Source organism: Psammomys obesus, unplaced genomic scaffold (genome assembly GCF_907164565.1).
Source record: "Psammomys obesus unplaced genomic scaffold, mPsaObe1.curated_primary_1811, whole genome shotgun sequence".
NCBI lineage: Eukaryota > Metazoa > Chordata > Mammalia > Rodentia > Muridae > Psammomys > Psammomys obesus.
This window is the reverse complement of record NW_026590809.1, coordinates 8,614,697-8,629,800: the sequence shown is the minus strand read 5'-3', so window position 1 is coordinate 8,629,800 and position 15,104 is coordinate 8,614,697. Positions and strand designations below refer to the sequence as shown.

General features: G+C 42.2%; 1 protein-coding gene across 2 annotated transcripts in view; it reads right to left on the bottom strand.

Moving 5' to 3' along the window:
- The window catches only part of Large1 (LARGE xylosyl- and glucuronyltransferase 1), a 512,199-nt gene that overhangs the window by 281,206 nt on the left and 215,889 nt on the right, over positions 1-15,104 (bottom strand). For both annotated transcript variants that reach the window (XM_055609116.1, XM_055609114.1), the window contains one exon: positions 1,118-1,200. In XM_055609116.1, the coding sequence (XP_055465091.1) occupies positions 1,118-1,200 (83 nt within the window). The remainder of the gene's footprint in view (positions 1-1,117; positions 1,201-15,104) is intronic.

Here is a 15,104-nt window from a genome sequence, read left to right as displayed (position 1 = left end):
CCTTGGTTGGTGTCTCTACAGGCCCCTCAGGGACCTGATTAGTTGGCCCTGTTGGTCTTGTGGAGCTCATGTCACCTCCAGGTCCTTTTCACTTTCCTCCTACTTTTCCACAAGCCTCACTAAGCATCTCTAAGCATCCCCCAATGTTTGGCTTTGAGTCTCAGCATCTGTTTTGAGGCACTGTTGAGTAGTCTCTCAGAAGACAACTTTGTCCTGAGTGAGGTAACCCAGACTCATAAAGACAGACACGGTATGTATTCATAAGGAGATTTTAGCGATGTAGTACAGGATAAGCATACTACAAGGCATAGATCCAAAGAAGATAAATAACAAGGAGGAGCCACGGGATAATGCATAAATATCACCTGGAAGGGGAGGCAGAATAGACAGAGGTAGTGGCTGAAGAGAGGGAACAAAGTAGAAGACAGTGCACAGAGAGTTAAGAGGTAGAGAGCAGACCTGGTGAGAGCGAGGGTGGGAGAACAGAAGGCCTTAGAGAAAAGAGAAATGGAGGGTGGGGGCATTTCTGTGACAAGCTGGAGATCCAAGTCAGGGTAGGTTCATGGGAAGATATGAGGGGCACTCAAGCAGAGACGCCTAGTAGCAGAGGCCACAGAGACTGAAGAGGACACCTTCTAACTAGACTAGCCTCCTAGTAGAGGGAGGGGAACTCCAACCCACCCACAAAAACTTCAACCTCAAATTTACCCTGCCTACAAGAGGTGCAGGGATAAAGATAGAGCAGATGGAGCAGAGATTGAGGGAATATCCAGACAATGCCTAGCCCAACCAAAGACCTACCCTCTGGGAGAGCACCAAACCCTGACAACACTCAGCCAAAAGGAACACAGAAAAAATTGTGGAGAGTGTGGGGTAGCAGAAACAGTAGCACCTAACTTGGGATGTCCTCGAAGGCTCTTGTAGTTCTGACAGCTGCAAATGTAAGCATAGCTAAGCAATGCTGAACTACTGCTATTAATCATCCTTAATGCAATATCCTTCCTCATATTTTGGACAAAGATTACATTTTCATGGCAGTTTGAATCTTCCCCAGGGCAACATGCAGGAGGTCAGGGACAAGCACTTCCAGTAGAGTATAAGCAAAAACTGATCTTACCTATGAAAGAGGACTGACTTGACCAGGGTGACAACATCCCTGCTGGCGTTGTATCCGGCACAGACGATGGCCACGTGGATGGTCTAAGAGGAAAGGAACAGAGAGTAAGCAGTCACACAGACAAAAGCACGTCATCTTGTCTTTGTTGATGCACAGAAAAGAAATATCACCCTCATTTGTTGTTGGATCATAGAAAACAAGGGCACTGCCTGCAGCCATGGAGAATAACTTGAGACAGTTTTACTAAAGTCTTTTTAATTGGTTTATGGTGCTATCATCATTTGGAGGCCATTAAGACTCTTTTCAACTACATTGTAGAGATGGGAGCAATGGTGATTGGTTCAAATAGGTAAACAGTTAGTCCACTGGCACAAATCCAGGAGCCAATGGCAACTGGCAAAAGAGAATAAATGTGCCCCAGTGGGCCAACAATCTGAGCTGTCATACTGAGAAGTTATGGTTTAGAGTGTGAACTGTCCTTCTGAAATGACTCTGGGTAAGGTTAATACGAAAGCAGGATAAATGGACCAGTGAGCAGCTCAGGGCTCCATCTGGACTACCATTCTAGGAATTAAGGGGCAGAATTGGGAGGGGCATTACTAGTTATCTCATTTAAGCTGTTAGCAGTATTGACCACAAACACAAACCCTGACCCCATCTTTAACCCCAGGTGGCTTTGGGAAAGTTAGGGTCAGCCACCAACTGGAGCATAAGTTATAAGTATCAGTTGTATTTGGTTGCTGTGCTAAAATACCAGACTAAAGCAACTTCTATGAGGAAAGATAAAAGTTGGCTCATGGTGTAAGGTCCCTCATTAGTACAGAGACCATGAATCTCATTGCTTATATTCTGGAGAATAAAAAAGCACTTATCTGATCTCCTTTTTCAACTTTTATTCAGCTAGAGCCCATAATCCATTGACTCTGAGCACGTTGAGGGGAAGTCTTCCATGCTCAGTTATTTCTCTTTAAAAATGACCTCAAAGACAGACCCAGAGGTGTATTGTCTAATGATTCTAAACACAGTCAAGCAGATGATGGAGATTAACCACCATAAGTTCATGTGCCAACCTGACATCCAAACACACTTCATTTGTATACCAAAAAAAGACCACTTATGGTCCTCAAAGGCTCCTGGCCATGTCAGAATGCAGAATGCATTTATTTCATCTTTAGAACTGATGCAAGTCATAACATTTTCATCATTGTTCAAACCTTCAAAGTAAAGCCTTTTCTGAGACCCAAGTCAATTTATTAACTGTGGGGACTTATGAAATAAAAAAAAAAAAAATGACTCAGATGCTTCCAACATAAAACTGCACAGTAAACATTCTCATTTGAAAAGGAAGGAATGAAAGAAAATCAAGGACAAACTAGATTACAGCAAGAATAAAACCAAGCAAGGCAAACAACAAAGCCTATAGTTCTCTGTCCAGCAAATCGGATTCATGATGGCATTATCTAGGTACAATAAGCTTGGGAAGCCCCTCCTTTTCATTACTGTTCCCTCTGGCAAATGTGGTCTCCCTTAACTACCTAAATTTCATATATGCAGCTTTTCTTGGGGGGGTACATCTCTGGTGCATTGCCCAATTAGGGTCACTACAACAAGATAGGATTTAATTTCATAGATTCATAGCACCTCTACTGGTCATTACCTACAAGAACATAACCCAGCAACAGGCTCCCTAAAATAAGTGGCTTTCAGGAATCTTTGTGCAAGTCCTCAAGATGCATTGTTGAGTTTTGCAGTATTAGCAGTGCTCTGTCATTACAAATAACTAAATCCTCTTCATACTATTAAAGCTGTCAGACAGGCTCACACATTCAGGTTGGCTGAGGTTAACAAGGTTTTGATTTTTGTTTTCTAATTAATTTTAAATGGGGTGGGAGTGAGGAGAGAGGAGGCTGAGAAAGGGAAAAAAGAAACAGCAAGAGAAAGAAAGTTGTCCCCAGTCCCCCTACACAAGGATTGAGTTGAGTACTCGAGTACTCCATGCTAGCCAGCTCCTGCTTCTGGCTGACTGTCATGTCCCCACCTTGTCATCAACTTTCTCTGTACTGTACAGACATTGTTTTCTATTTTTGGCATGTTTTGACCAAGACTGGGAATGAATGCTCTAGTCCAGGACAATAGTAGTAAGAAATCACGGTATGTTAAAGAATGTAGAGTCCCTGCATGTCCATTCTGTCCCTCCTCCTGAAGCACAGCTTTCCTTGAATCAAAACACATCTATTTTTTTAATTAATTTTTTATTTATTATAATTTATTCACTTTGTATTCCAGCTGTAGCCTCTTCCCTCAATCCCTCCCAATTCCGCCCTCCCTCCCTCTTCTTGTTCCACGCCACTTCCCCAGTCAAATGATAGGGGAGGTCCCCTTCCCCTTCCCTCTGACCCTAGTCTATCAAGTCTCATCAGGGCTGTATGTATTGTCTTCCTCTGTGGTCTGGTAAGGTTGGCTCTCCCTCACCCCCACCTCAGGGGGAGGTGATCAAAGAGCCAGTCATTGAGTTCATGTCAGAGACAGTCCTTATTCCCTTTATGGAACCCACTTGGAAACTGAGCTGCTATGGGCTACATCTGTGCAGGGGTTCTAGGTTATCTCCATGCATGGTCCTTGGCTGGAGTATCAGTTTCAGAAGAGACCCATGGGCCCAGTGTTGTTGGTTCTGTTGGTCTCCTTGTGAAGCTCCTGTCCTCTCCAGGTCTTTCTATCTCCCCCTTCTTTCCCTGTACTCTGCCCAAAGTTTGGCTATGAGTCCCAGCATCTGCTTTTAATACCCTGCTGGGTAAAGTCTTTCAGAGGCCCTCTGTGGTAGGCTCCTGTCCTGTTCCCTGTTTTCTCCCTCTTCAGATGTCTATTCAGTTTGCCTTTCTGAATGAGGATTGAGCATCTTACCCAGGGTCCTTCTTCTTGCTTAGCTTCTTTAGGTGTACAGATTTTAATATGATTATCCTATATTGTAAGTCCAAGTGGATCAAAACCTCAACATAAAACCAGATACACTAAACCTGTTAGAAGAAAATGTGGGGAAGAGCTTTGAATTCACTGGCACAGGAGACAACTTCCTGAACAGAACACCAACATCACAGGTGTAAGATCAACAATCAACAAATGGGACCTCATGAAACTGAAAAGCTTCTGTAAAGCAAAGGACACTGTCATCAGAATAAAATGACAGCCTATAAATTGGGAAAGGATCTTCACCAACAGTATATCTAACAGAGGACTAATATCCAGAATATATAAAGAACTAAAGAAGTTAAAAAGCAACAAATCAAGTAATCCAATTAAAACATGGGGTACAGAGCAAAACAGAGGATTCTCAATAGAGGAATATCAAATGGCAGAGAAACACTTTAAGAAATGCTCAATGTCCTTAGTCATCAGGAAAATGCAAATCAAAACGACCCTGAGATTTCACCTTATACACATCATAATGGATAAAATAAAAAACTCAGGTGACAGTTATGCTGGAGAGGATGTGGAGAAAGGGGACCCTCCTCCATTGCTGGTGGGAATGTCAACTTATATAACCACTTTGGAAATCAATCTGGCGCTTCCTCAGACAATTAGGAATAGTGTTACCTCAAGATCCAGCTATACCATCCCTAGGCATATATCCAAAGTGTGCTCAAGTATACAAGAAGGAAATTCACTCAACCATGTTTGTAGCAGCAACCCAGAAGTCCCTCAATTGAGGAATGGATACAGAAATTGTGGTACATTTACACAACGGAATACCACTCAGCAATTAAAAACAAGAAAAATCATGAAACTTGCAGGCAAATGGTGAGAACTAGAAAAGAAAATCCTACAAGCATTGCCGAAGAATGGTCCCGCTGCTTAGCAGATCAAGTATTAGTCAACCTAACTAATAAAATTTAAGATGAAATTGGTTTATTTAGATCATAATCCATTACTGTAGGGAAGACTGCAGAAGCTTAATAGAACTAGTCACATTATATCCCAAGTCAAGAGCACAAAGCAGTGCACTAGTCTGTGCACACGAGTGCCCTGACCCTATCTACACTCACACCGCCCAACAGTGGATGGCTTTCTTAAATCAGCCACAGCAATCACTGTAATCCCTCACAGGCATACAGAGCGGCCCTTCTCACATCTTTCTAGATTGTATGACATTAGAAATTAAAACCACCCATCACAGTGGGTCTTATTCTGTCCATGCTGTCACTTCATGGCCTCTGGCTTCCCCCTATCCTTGGCAGCCTCTTCTAGATGATCTGCTTCTACCTTTCTCGTCCATTAGATGCTGTGTACAATAACGTTCTGGCCAATAGGAATTCTTCACTACCGTGTTTGTTATAATCTCAGGACCACATCCATCAGACACAAACCATAAACTATTGGTCAGCCTCAATCCATTCTTGTAACCTCTCTGATCCCAATTTTCACTCCACATGACCACTCCCACCACTTTAGTGCTAGAAGTAGGACTCAGCTCTATTTTCGTGTTGTTGCTACATCTACAGAATTCTTATAGTTGCTAACCCCTACTCCTAAGTCCTCTGCTATGGAGGGCCCACTTTTGTAGGCACCTACCTTAGCACGACCTTTCCAGCCCCACCACACCTGGCCTCCATTGTTCTTCACCCAAACTCACTTCTTTTTCAGCCATTTTGTCCATATTGTCCCTACTAAAGATACAAATTCCTAATCCTAGGTCTCTGATGCAAGCCTCATGCTCTGCTCTTATACCTAAGTGCCATGAAAGATGAAAGGAAAGACAAGGCACTAATAGCAAGCACAATGACAGCTGGCATCTATCAAGAAATGACTACATTCTAGGCCTTGTGCTTCATACCATACACTCTTTATCACATTTAAATCCCACAGCTCTGTGAGTAAGACATAGTATTTCAATTCTTGTATCACAGACAAGAAATCCATGGTTGGGAAATATAGTTTGAATGTGAACTCCATCCTACCCATCCTGAACCACGCTCCTATGTTTGGTAAATTCCTGGTTGGTGGCACTGCTTACAAAGCAAAGCTTTGTAAACAAAGAGCTTTACAAAGCAGAGTTCAAATGGAGGATGTAGATGGGTAGGAGGCTGACTTAACAGTTACGGACCAGTTGTATTTCTAGCTTGGGTTCTCTGCTTCCTGGATGCCTATAAGGAGATACCTCATATTTCCATTGCCCTGGCCATGAGTTGCTCTCACAGACGTGTTCCATAGCATGATGGACTATAGCCTCTAAAGCCTTGAGAAAAAAACAAACAAAAAAAACCCCACCCACTGCTTTTAGTAGATATTTTGTCACAGTGCCAAGAAAAGTAACTACTATAGGGAGTTAGGATTTAGCCTGTGGAACAGAGATGTTGATAGCATATTGGAAATACCTGCAAAGTTTCTGAAAGCATACGCTGTGTGCCTTAGCAGTATCTCTCAACCAATTAAAATATAGTCTCTGATGTCCGGGGTTTTCACATGCTCTGTAAGAGGGCATAATTCTCTATATGGAGTACTTGATACAGTTGCTAAGATTCAAGATCTAGTAGATACTACTTGCAGCTTAGAATATTACTGAATTGTACATAGAGCTAGGGATGCTGCTAAATATTCTAAAGCACACAAAATAGCCCTCACCCCATCTGCCACTTCAAGAATTATTCCGACTCTAAAATAAATTGTACTTTTGTTAAAGACCTGACTCGATAACTCTGCTTTCTAGGCAATGGGAAGACCAGAATTCCTATCCTTAGAATCAGTGTCAACCTCAGGCAGGGGAGGCCATTTCCTGGAATTCTAGCCCTAGGGAAGTGAGGACTGGGTTCAGTGAAAGACCCTGCCACAGTAAATAACAGGGAGAGAGAATCAGGAAGACATCTATCTGACACTCATCTCCTGTCTTTAGACATATTCATAAACATATGAACAGGCATATATATGCATAACCACACACACTGCGCTAGATACTCTTATGACAACTTGGCACAAGCTAAAATTATTTGGGAAGAGGGCACGTCAATTAAGAAAATGTTTCCATAAGATTGATCTGTGTGCAAGTCTATGAGTCATTTTCTTTATTAATGATTAATGTGGTTGGGCTCACTGGGTGCCTAGGCTAATGGCCTAGGACAGCATAATAAAAAAAAGTTGAGCAAGCCATGAGTGGTAAGGTAATAAGCAGAACTTGTTCTTTATCTCTGCCCTGCTTAGGATCCAGCCCTAGCTGGATTATGATGTAAAATTGTATGACAAAATAAACCCTTTCCTCTCCAAGTGGCTTTTGGTCATCATGTTTTATCATATCAATAGAAGCCCTAACACACACACACACACACACACACACACACACACACACACACAAACACACACACACACTCATTCACAAACATACAGATTTTCATTGAAAAAAAAAACAACAGAAGTTATTCCTGTTAGAAAATTATATATTAAGAAGTTGCCTGTGTGCATGTGTGTGTGCATGTGTGTTTGTGTGTGTGTGTGTGTGTGTGTGTATGTGTGTAAGGGTGTGGTTGGATGTATTTCGGTCCCTCCAGATCTTGAAGCTACCCCAGCTCAGCAATTTATGCATTTCTTAATTTCTGCACCTGTAAAATGAAGGCATCATCACTCATCTCTAGATAATATCTTGTCCCAAAGATTCAGGATGAAAGATGGCAGAGCAGATGTGACAGCCTTCATTGCAATCATGAGCAGAATGAATAAGAAAATGCTTGCACATGGGGACACAAATCCCAGAAGGGGAAGAAGAGGTAGAAAACACAGAATCTGGCTCTTCTGAATTCCAAATACTTAAACATGTGGCCTCTGAGACATCAAAATTAGTCTTGGTTTCAAGGTTCAGGGATTTGTAAAATGGACCCATTAAATATAAGCACAGACAAACACACTGTTAAATATTTTACATAATTTTCCAATCTCTTCAGTTTCAGCCAATATACTTCCTACTATGAATAAATTCATCATCTGAGGCCAGACCAGCAAGGAGCCGCTACCTAAGGAATAAAAAAAAAAAAAAAACCATTGTCATAAGATATGGTCTTGGAAGGGTTTTTGCATGATCCACATTTTTTTTAAAGCTCCAGAGGGAGCGATGGGAGTGGCCCAGGGGCTGCAGCGAGAGACAGGAGGACTGCTACCATCATAAAGGGTTTTGATTGTATAAAGTTCAGGTTTGCAAATACTCCCTCAATGACTGAGAGGAACCACTATCAAAGATTGGGCATGGATGCCATAGGCCATACTCTAAACCTTCCTCTGTATTTGTGTGGCTACTACTGCTTTAAGACTTTTCCTTGGGACTAAGTCTGGCTGGACAGCAGGATGGTATTCCTGTTTGCCCTTCTGTACTCACTGACTACCCAGGCTTAACTTGTTCTGTGCCCTCAGACCAGACTTTCCTAAGTGTGGCCAATAGGATGTACCAGTGGGGTCTGAGACATCAGCTTCTGGTAGCCTCTTAGGATTACTATCCCAACTTTGGCTCTGATGGTGTCTTTCTTTTCTTCCTTCATGCTCTGGCACTACAGCACCTCCTCTCTAGGGCTGTAATGTCTTCTGCAGTTTTCCTTATTCTACCTGCTGCTTTGGTTCTCCTTAAGTTCTTGGCACACTTTTTGACATCTATGACCTTTCAGTACCTAATTTCACAGCTGATCCTTCCTGAGCACTGCATTATTTACTGGGACTGGAAAGTATGATACACTTTTTGGTCCAAATGGATATTTGCTAATATTCCATGGTAAGGACACTAAAAGATAAACACGAGATATGATGATACCATTTAAACATTAGGAAAGCTCTTCCTAACAAACCTTCAAGGCTTCTACCTCCATCTTTCATCCAGAAGATATATTCATTCTTTGCCACCTATACCAACAGGTAAGAAAGTCAGAGCTGTGAATGAGGTTTGTTCCTGACAAGTCTCGAAGAAGCTTTAAGATAGATTCAGAGCTGGAAAGCTTTGGCCTTTCCTGATATGCCAGGACTGTGAAGGACTTGGTGCATATAAAAGGAGGAGTAAGACCAGGTTGGCAAGAGCTGATGTCAGCAAGCAGTGTCTGCATTCCAGGGCAGCCAGCACACCCAGAGGACAAGTACGCAGGAAGATGTCTGGAGGGAGAAGGACTGCTACTGGCAGACCAAAGCCATATGTCACCTGTGATATACATCACCTGTGACTCCCAGGGCTACCTGGCATTTGTGGCAGAGCATGCCAGTCTCCAGGAAACCTAAAGAAGAAGCTTCTCTGAGCTGTGTCTATGATGGAAAAAACAAACAAACAAACAAACAAACAAACAAACAAAAACCTGGAGGTGTTTTTCTCATAAACGAAGGCAGTCAAAAGGTAATGATTGGTCACATCACTAAGTACTCAAATCCTCAGCAACTGCCTCTATAAAATGTGGGTTTTAGTTCTTTTTTTTATTTTTACTTTTTTGATTTTTTTAATTTTTTTACAATTTATTCATGATATATCCCAACTGAAGTCCCCTCCCTCAACTCCTCCCAGTCCCACCTTCCCTTCCTCTCCCCTATACCCCACCATCCCTTTCCTCTGGTACACTGAAAAGGTAAGTTCTCCTCTTCTGGCCATAGCTTATCAAATCTGTACACCTAAAGAAACTAATCAAGAAGGAGGACTCTTGCTAAAATGCTTAATTCCTATCCAGAAAGGCAAAGAGGATGCACATCAGAAGAAGGAGAAAAGAGGGAACAAGTCAGGAGCCTGACACAGAGGACCTCTGAAAGGCCCTGCCCTGCAGACTATCAAAGCAGATGCTGAGACTTATGGGCAACCTTTGGGCAGGGTGCAGGGAATCTTATGAAAGAAGTAGAGAACAATAAAATCTGGAGAGGATAGGAACTCCACAAGGAGAGCAACAGAACCAAAAAATCTGAGCACAGGGGTCTTTCCTGAGACTGATACTCCAACAAAGGACTATGCATGGAGATAACCTAAGACCCCTGCACAGATGTAGCCCATGGCAGTTCAATATCCAAGTGGGTTCCATTGTAATAGGAACAGGGACTGTCTCTGACATGAACTGATTGGCCTGCTCTTTAATTACCTCCCCCTGAGGGGGAAGCAGCATTACCAGGCCACAGAAGAAGACAATGCAGCTGGTCCTGATGAGACCTAATTGACTAGCATCAGAAGGAAGGAAAAGAAGACCTCCCCTATCAGTGGAATTGGGGAGGGGCATGCATGCAGAGGAAGGGAGGGATTGGGACAAGAGGGGGGAGAGAACCATAGGGGAAATACAAAGTGAATAAAGTGTAATTAATAAAGAAAAAAGAAAAGAAAAGCTTTTAAAGAAAAAAAAATAAGAAAAGAAAAAAGTCTCACCAGGACAGACTAGATCCACTCCCTCTGTGGCCTGACCACATTGCCAGGGGGAAGTAACCACAGAACAGACAATCGAGTTCAATGACAGAGGCAGATCCTGTTCCCCTTACTCAGAAACCTCCATGGAGACTGCACCGCCAATCTGCTACATCTGAGCAGGGGGTCTAGGTCCTCCCCATGAATAGTCCTTGGTTGATATATCAGTCTCTCCCTGATCCCCATGGCTCAGAATTTTTAGCTTTGTTAGTCCCCTTGTGGGGCTCCTGTCTCCTCTATGTCCTTCTATCCATGCCTCCTTCTTCCATAAGACTCCCTGTGCTCTACCTAAAGTTTGGCTGTGAGTCTCAGCATCTGCTTCGATGCCCTGTTGGTTGGAGCCTTTCAGAGGACCCTCTATAACAGGCTCCCATCCTGTTTTCTCTCTTCCACCACTTTTGGTGTCTATCCTGTTTGCCATTCTGAATGAGATTTAAGCATCCTCCCTAGGGACCTACTTAGTGTCTAGCTTCTTTAGGGATGTAGACTTTAGTATGGCTATCCAATATTATAAGGGTAATATCCCCTTATAAGTGAGTGTACACCATGCCTGTCTTCCTGTTTCTGGGTTACCTTACTCAGGATGATCTTTTCTGGTTCCATCTATTTACTACAAATTTCATGACTTCCTTGTCTTTAAAAGCTGAGTAGTATTCCATTGTGTAAATGTGCCACAATTTCTGTATCCATTCCTCTATTGTAGAACATCTAGGTTATTTCCAGATTCTGGCTATTACAAATAAAGCTGCTATGACCATAGTTGAGGAAATGTTCCTGTAACTCTAACCAAGCAAGTCAAAGACTTGTATGAAAAAAATTTCAAGTCTCTAAAGAAAGAAATTGAAGAAGATATCAGAAGATGGAAAGATTTTGCATGCTCATGGCTCCATAGGATTAACATAGTAAAAATGGTCATTTTACCAAAAGCAATCTACAGATTCAATGCAATTCCCATCACAATTCTTTACAGACTTTGAAAGAAAAATTCTCAGCTTCATATGGAATAACAAAAAACAAAACAAAACAAAACAAAACAAAACAAAAAAACCAAAACAGAATTGCTAAAGCGATCCTCTACAATAAAAGATCTTCTGGAGGTATCTGCATCCCTGATCTTAAGCTGTACTATATAGCAACAGTTATAAAAACTGCATGGTACTGGCATAGAAACAGAATGGTGGGATCAATAGAAGATCCAGAATTAAACCCACATACCTATGGGCACCTGATTTTTGACAAAGGTGCCAAAATCATACAATGGAAAAAAGAGCATTTTCAACAAATGGTGCTGGTCTAACTAGATGTCCACATGTAGAAAATGCAAATAGACCTGTATCTATCACTCTGAAAAAAATTAAAGTCCAAGTGGATCAAAGATCTCCACATAAAACCAGACACACTAAATTTGTTGGAAGAAAAAGTGGGGAAGATCCTAGAACTCATTGGCACAGGAGACAACTTCCTTAACAGAACACCAACAGCTCAGGCTCTCAGATCTATAATTAATAAATGGGACATTTATTAATTTAATATATTTAACTTAAAGAAAATTTCAACATCCTTAGTCACCAGAGAAATACAAATCAAAACAACTCTGATTATACTGATCAGAATGGCTAAGATTAAAAAAAATCATGTGGCAACACATGCTGGAAAGGATGTAGGGAAAGGGGAACCCTCCTCCATTGCTGGTGTGAGCGCAAACTTGTACAACCAGCTTGGAAATCAATCTGGTGGTTTCTCAAAAAATTGGGAATAGCACTACCTCGAGACCCAGCTATACCACCCCTGGGCACATACCCAAAACATGCCCCACCATTCAACAAGAGTTTTACTTCTTATACACAGAGCTTCCCTAACATTCTCTTTACCAAAATTCAAACTAATGAATGTAAGACACCAGACAATTAAGTCAATGAAGCAAGGTACCAGGGCTCAGCCAGTCAGTGGCTAAGGGAGGGTCTGAACAGAAGCCATGCCTAGAGCAGAACTTGCCTCAGTAAAACACTTGCATGGCTACCAAAAGGAAAAAAACAATTACTATTAATATGTTAGTGAAAAACCATCCCATGAACCGCTTGGCTACCTTTTCCTTCTGAGGAATCTTTGATCACAGTTGGACTATTTGATATAAATACTAAGCCCTGTCTTCACAAACAAAAATTGTTTGGACCCTAATAAGTAGGAGAAGATGCCTCCCAGCTCTGGTGGCCAATTCTTTAAAGCCCAATAAGGTGAAGCAGAGTAAGAGGGCTCACAGAACCAGGTGTGAGACAAGGGATGATCTATCTAGCAGGAGCATCTCCGTGTAATCTCCCCGCCCAAACTCCCAATAGCAAAGCCCAGGAAAAGCAAAGGAAGAGAGGAAATGCAGCCTGATTCATCCTGGTTCTTCTGTACCCCTTACCTACATCTAAGGTAACTACCTGAAGGGCCTGATCCAAACAGTCCATGCATGTTAACCAGGCAATTGAATAGATAAAGACTGGTGGCTTATTACTTGCCGACTCATTTTTAGGTGCCTGGGCACCAAGTGGAACAAACAGACCAACTTTCGATCCCTACAGCACCATCTTACACTCCAGTGCAGGAGGGGTCAGAACATCACCCAACAAACGTACCATTCCCTCATAGCCCACAGATGCAAAATCTACTCACAGACTATTACCAAACGCCATGGCAGTTTTTGTTAGACTTGAGCATCTGCACACTGAATGTCTGTGGAGGGTCTGAGGAAAGACCCTCTATTAATAATAGAATGAGAAACTGCTGATATTAGTAAATAAATATAAGAGGAGGAATTAAGCATGTGGAGAGTTCAATATTTTAAAAGCAACATAGCCAGCAATACTGGCGCTAACACTGAACAGGAGAGCACATGCCTTTTCTGTATCCATGCAAGGGCCCTGGAGGCTGGTAGAGGGAAACCTGAGGTAGAGCGGGCATGATGCCTGGAAGGAGGATGCCCAGAAGAGAGGTATCGTGGAAGAAAGCTGAGTGGTCTGAGCAGGTAGAGTCAGGCCCTTTAAATCTCAGAGGCATAGGGAGAGAAGTCGGTTTTCCCCATGAGAAACAGCCAGAAGATGTATTTTTCCAATGTACATTGTGATGGGTTCACGGGAAGCAGGCTCCTGTGTTGGACGGCAAGGGCACTTGCTCACTGCTGGTCAAAATGTAAAGTGGTGCAGCTGCCATGGAAAACAGTAGGTGGGCCCTTGAAGAATAAAACAGAATTGCCATATGAAAATTCTCTGTATGTATATATGTATGTGTACACACACACACACGTCCTTGAAAATGGGAAACCAGAGAGCAGTGATATGTGTTCACCCATATGGCCCAACTTGCATTGCTCCCATAATCCTGATATTTTTCAGAAACAAATATTATTCTATGAATAATAAGTAATATATTGCAAATGGCACAGGATCATGCTATGGAGCAGTATACAAATACTAGTAACACTTATAGGGAATATATTAATCACTTTCTTGTTGATATGACAAGAGCAACATAAGAAAGGAAGGATTTATTCTCAGTTACAATTTGAGGGTATAGTCTATCATGGCATGAAGGTCACTGCAGCAGAGGCATGAGGCAACTGGTCATGTGCTATCCACAGTAAGGGATTGGAGTTAATGAGTGTTGGTGCTCAACTAGCATTCTCTCTCTCTATGTGTGTGTGTCTCTCTCTCACACACACAGGCACACCCTTCCCCAGTATAGGATCCCCAGCCCAACAAATGTTGGCTACCAGATTTAGGGTGGTTCTTCCCTTCAATTAAACTAGAGACTCCTTCCGAAACATGACCTGTAGTTTGTGATTCTAGGTACCATCAAGTTTCAACACGAACACATGAAGGTGGGATCCCTCAGGCACTACTGACAATCCTGCTACACTCCAGCCAGAGCATTCCCTGATTCCAGGGTCTGGCATTTAGGGAGGATATTTTAGTGAATTTACACTCTTAAAGAAGTACCAAAGAAGACATATGGAGCTAATGAATTACAAGTCCAAATGTCATCATAGTATCTTCTGACAGCAATCTGGGATACAGTTAGACAGCTGGCAAGCCTTTATTATGCAAAAGCCTTAAAGATGGAGTTTTAAATTTTTTTTTTTAAGATGAGTATACTATGGTGCTAGCTAGGGGCCCAGAAGATATGACTGAGAGGTGTCAAGTTTAACAAACATAATTCTTCCAGCAAAATGTCAAACACTTTTGAGTTAACAAATGCAGTCACAATCTGGACAGAGAGAAAAACAGTTCACCTCATTTTTAGAAGACACGCTGCTTCCACCCACCAAAGGAGTCACTGTTCTCCTGAGGCTGCTAGAATGCCACAGTAAAAGGTAACATGTACCATGAGAGATCACTCTTTAGCCTCTGGAGCTGAGAGGCCTATCAGACATACAGTATGGACTGGGCATCAGGTTCCAAGAGTACGGAGCCCAGAAGTCCTGAGTCACATGATTATGCACAGTGGTTCAGATCCAACTTTCTGGAAGCAAACCACCCAGGTTAACACCCAGGCTCCACCTTTCTAGTCACATCACTTTAAAATAACAGTAGCTGACTTACCATCAGCTACTGGTCTATAAAA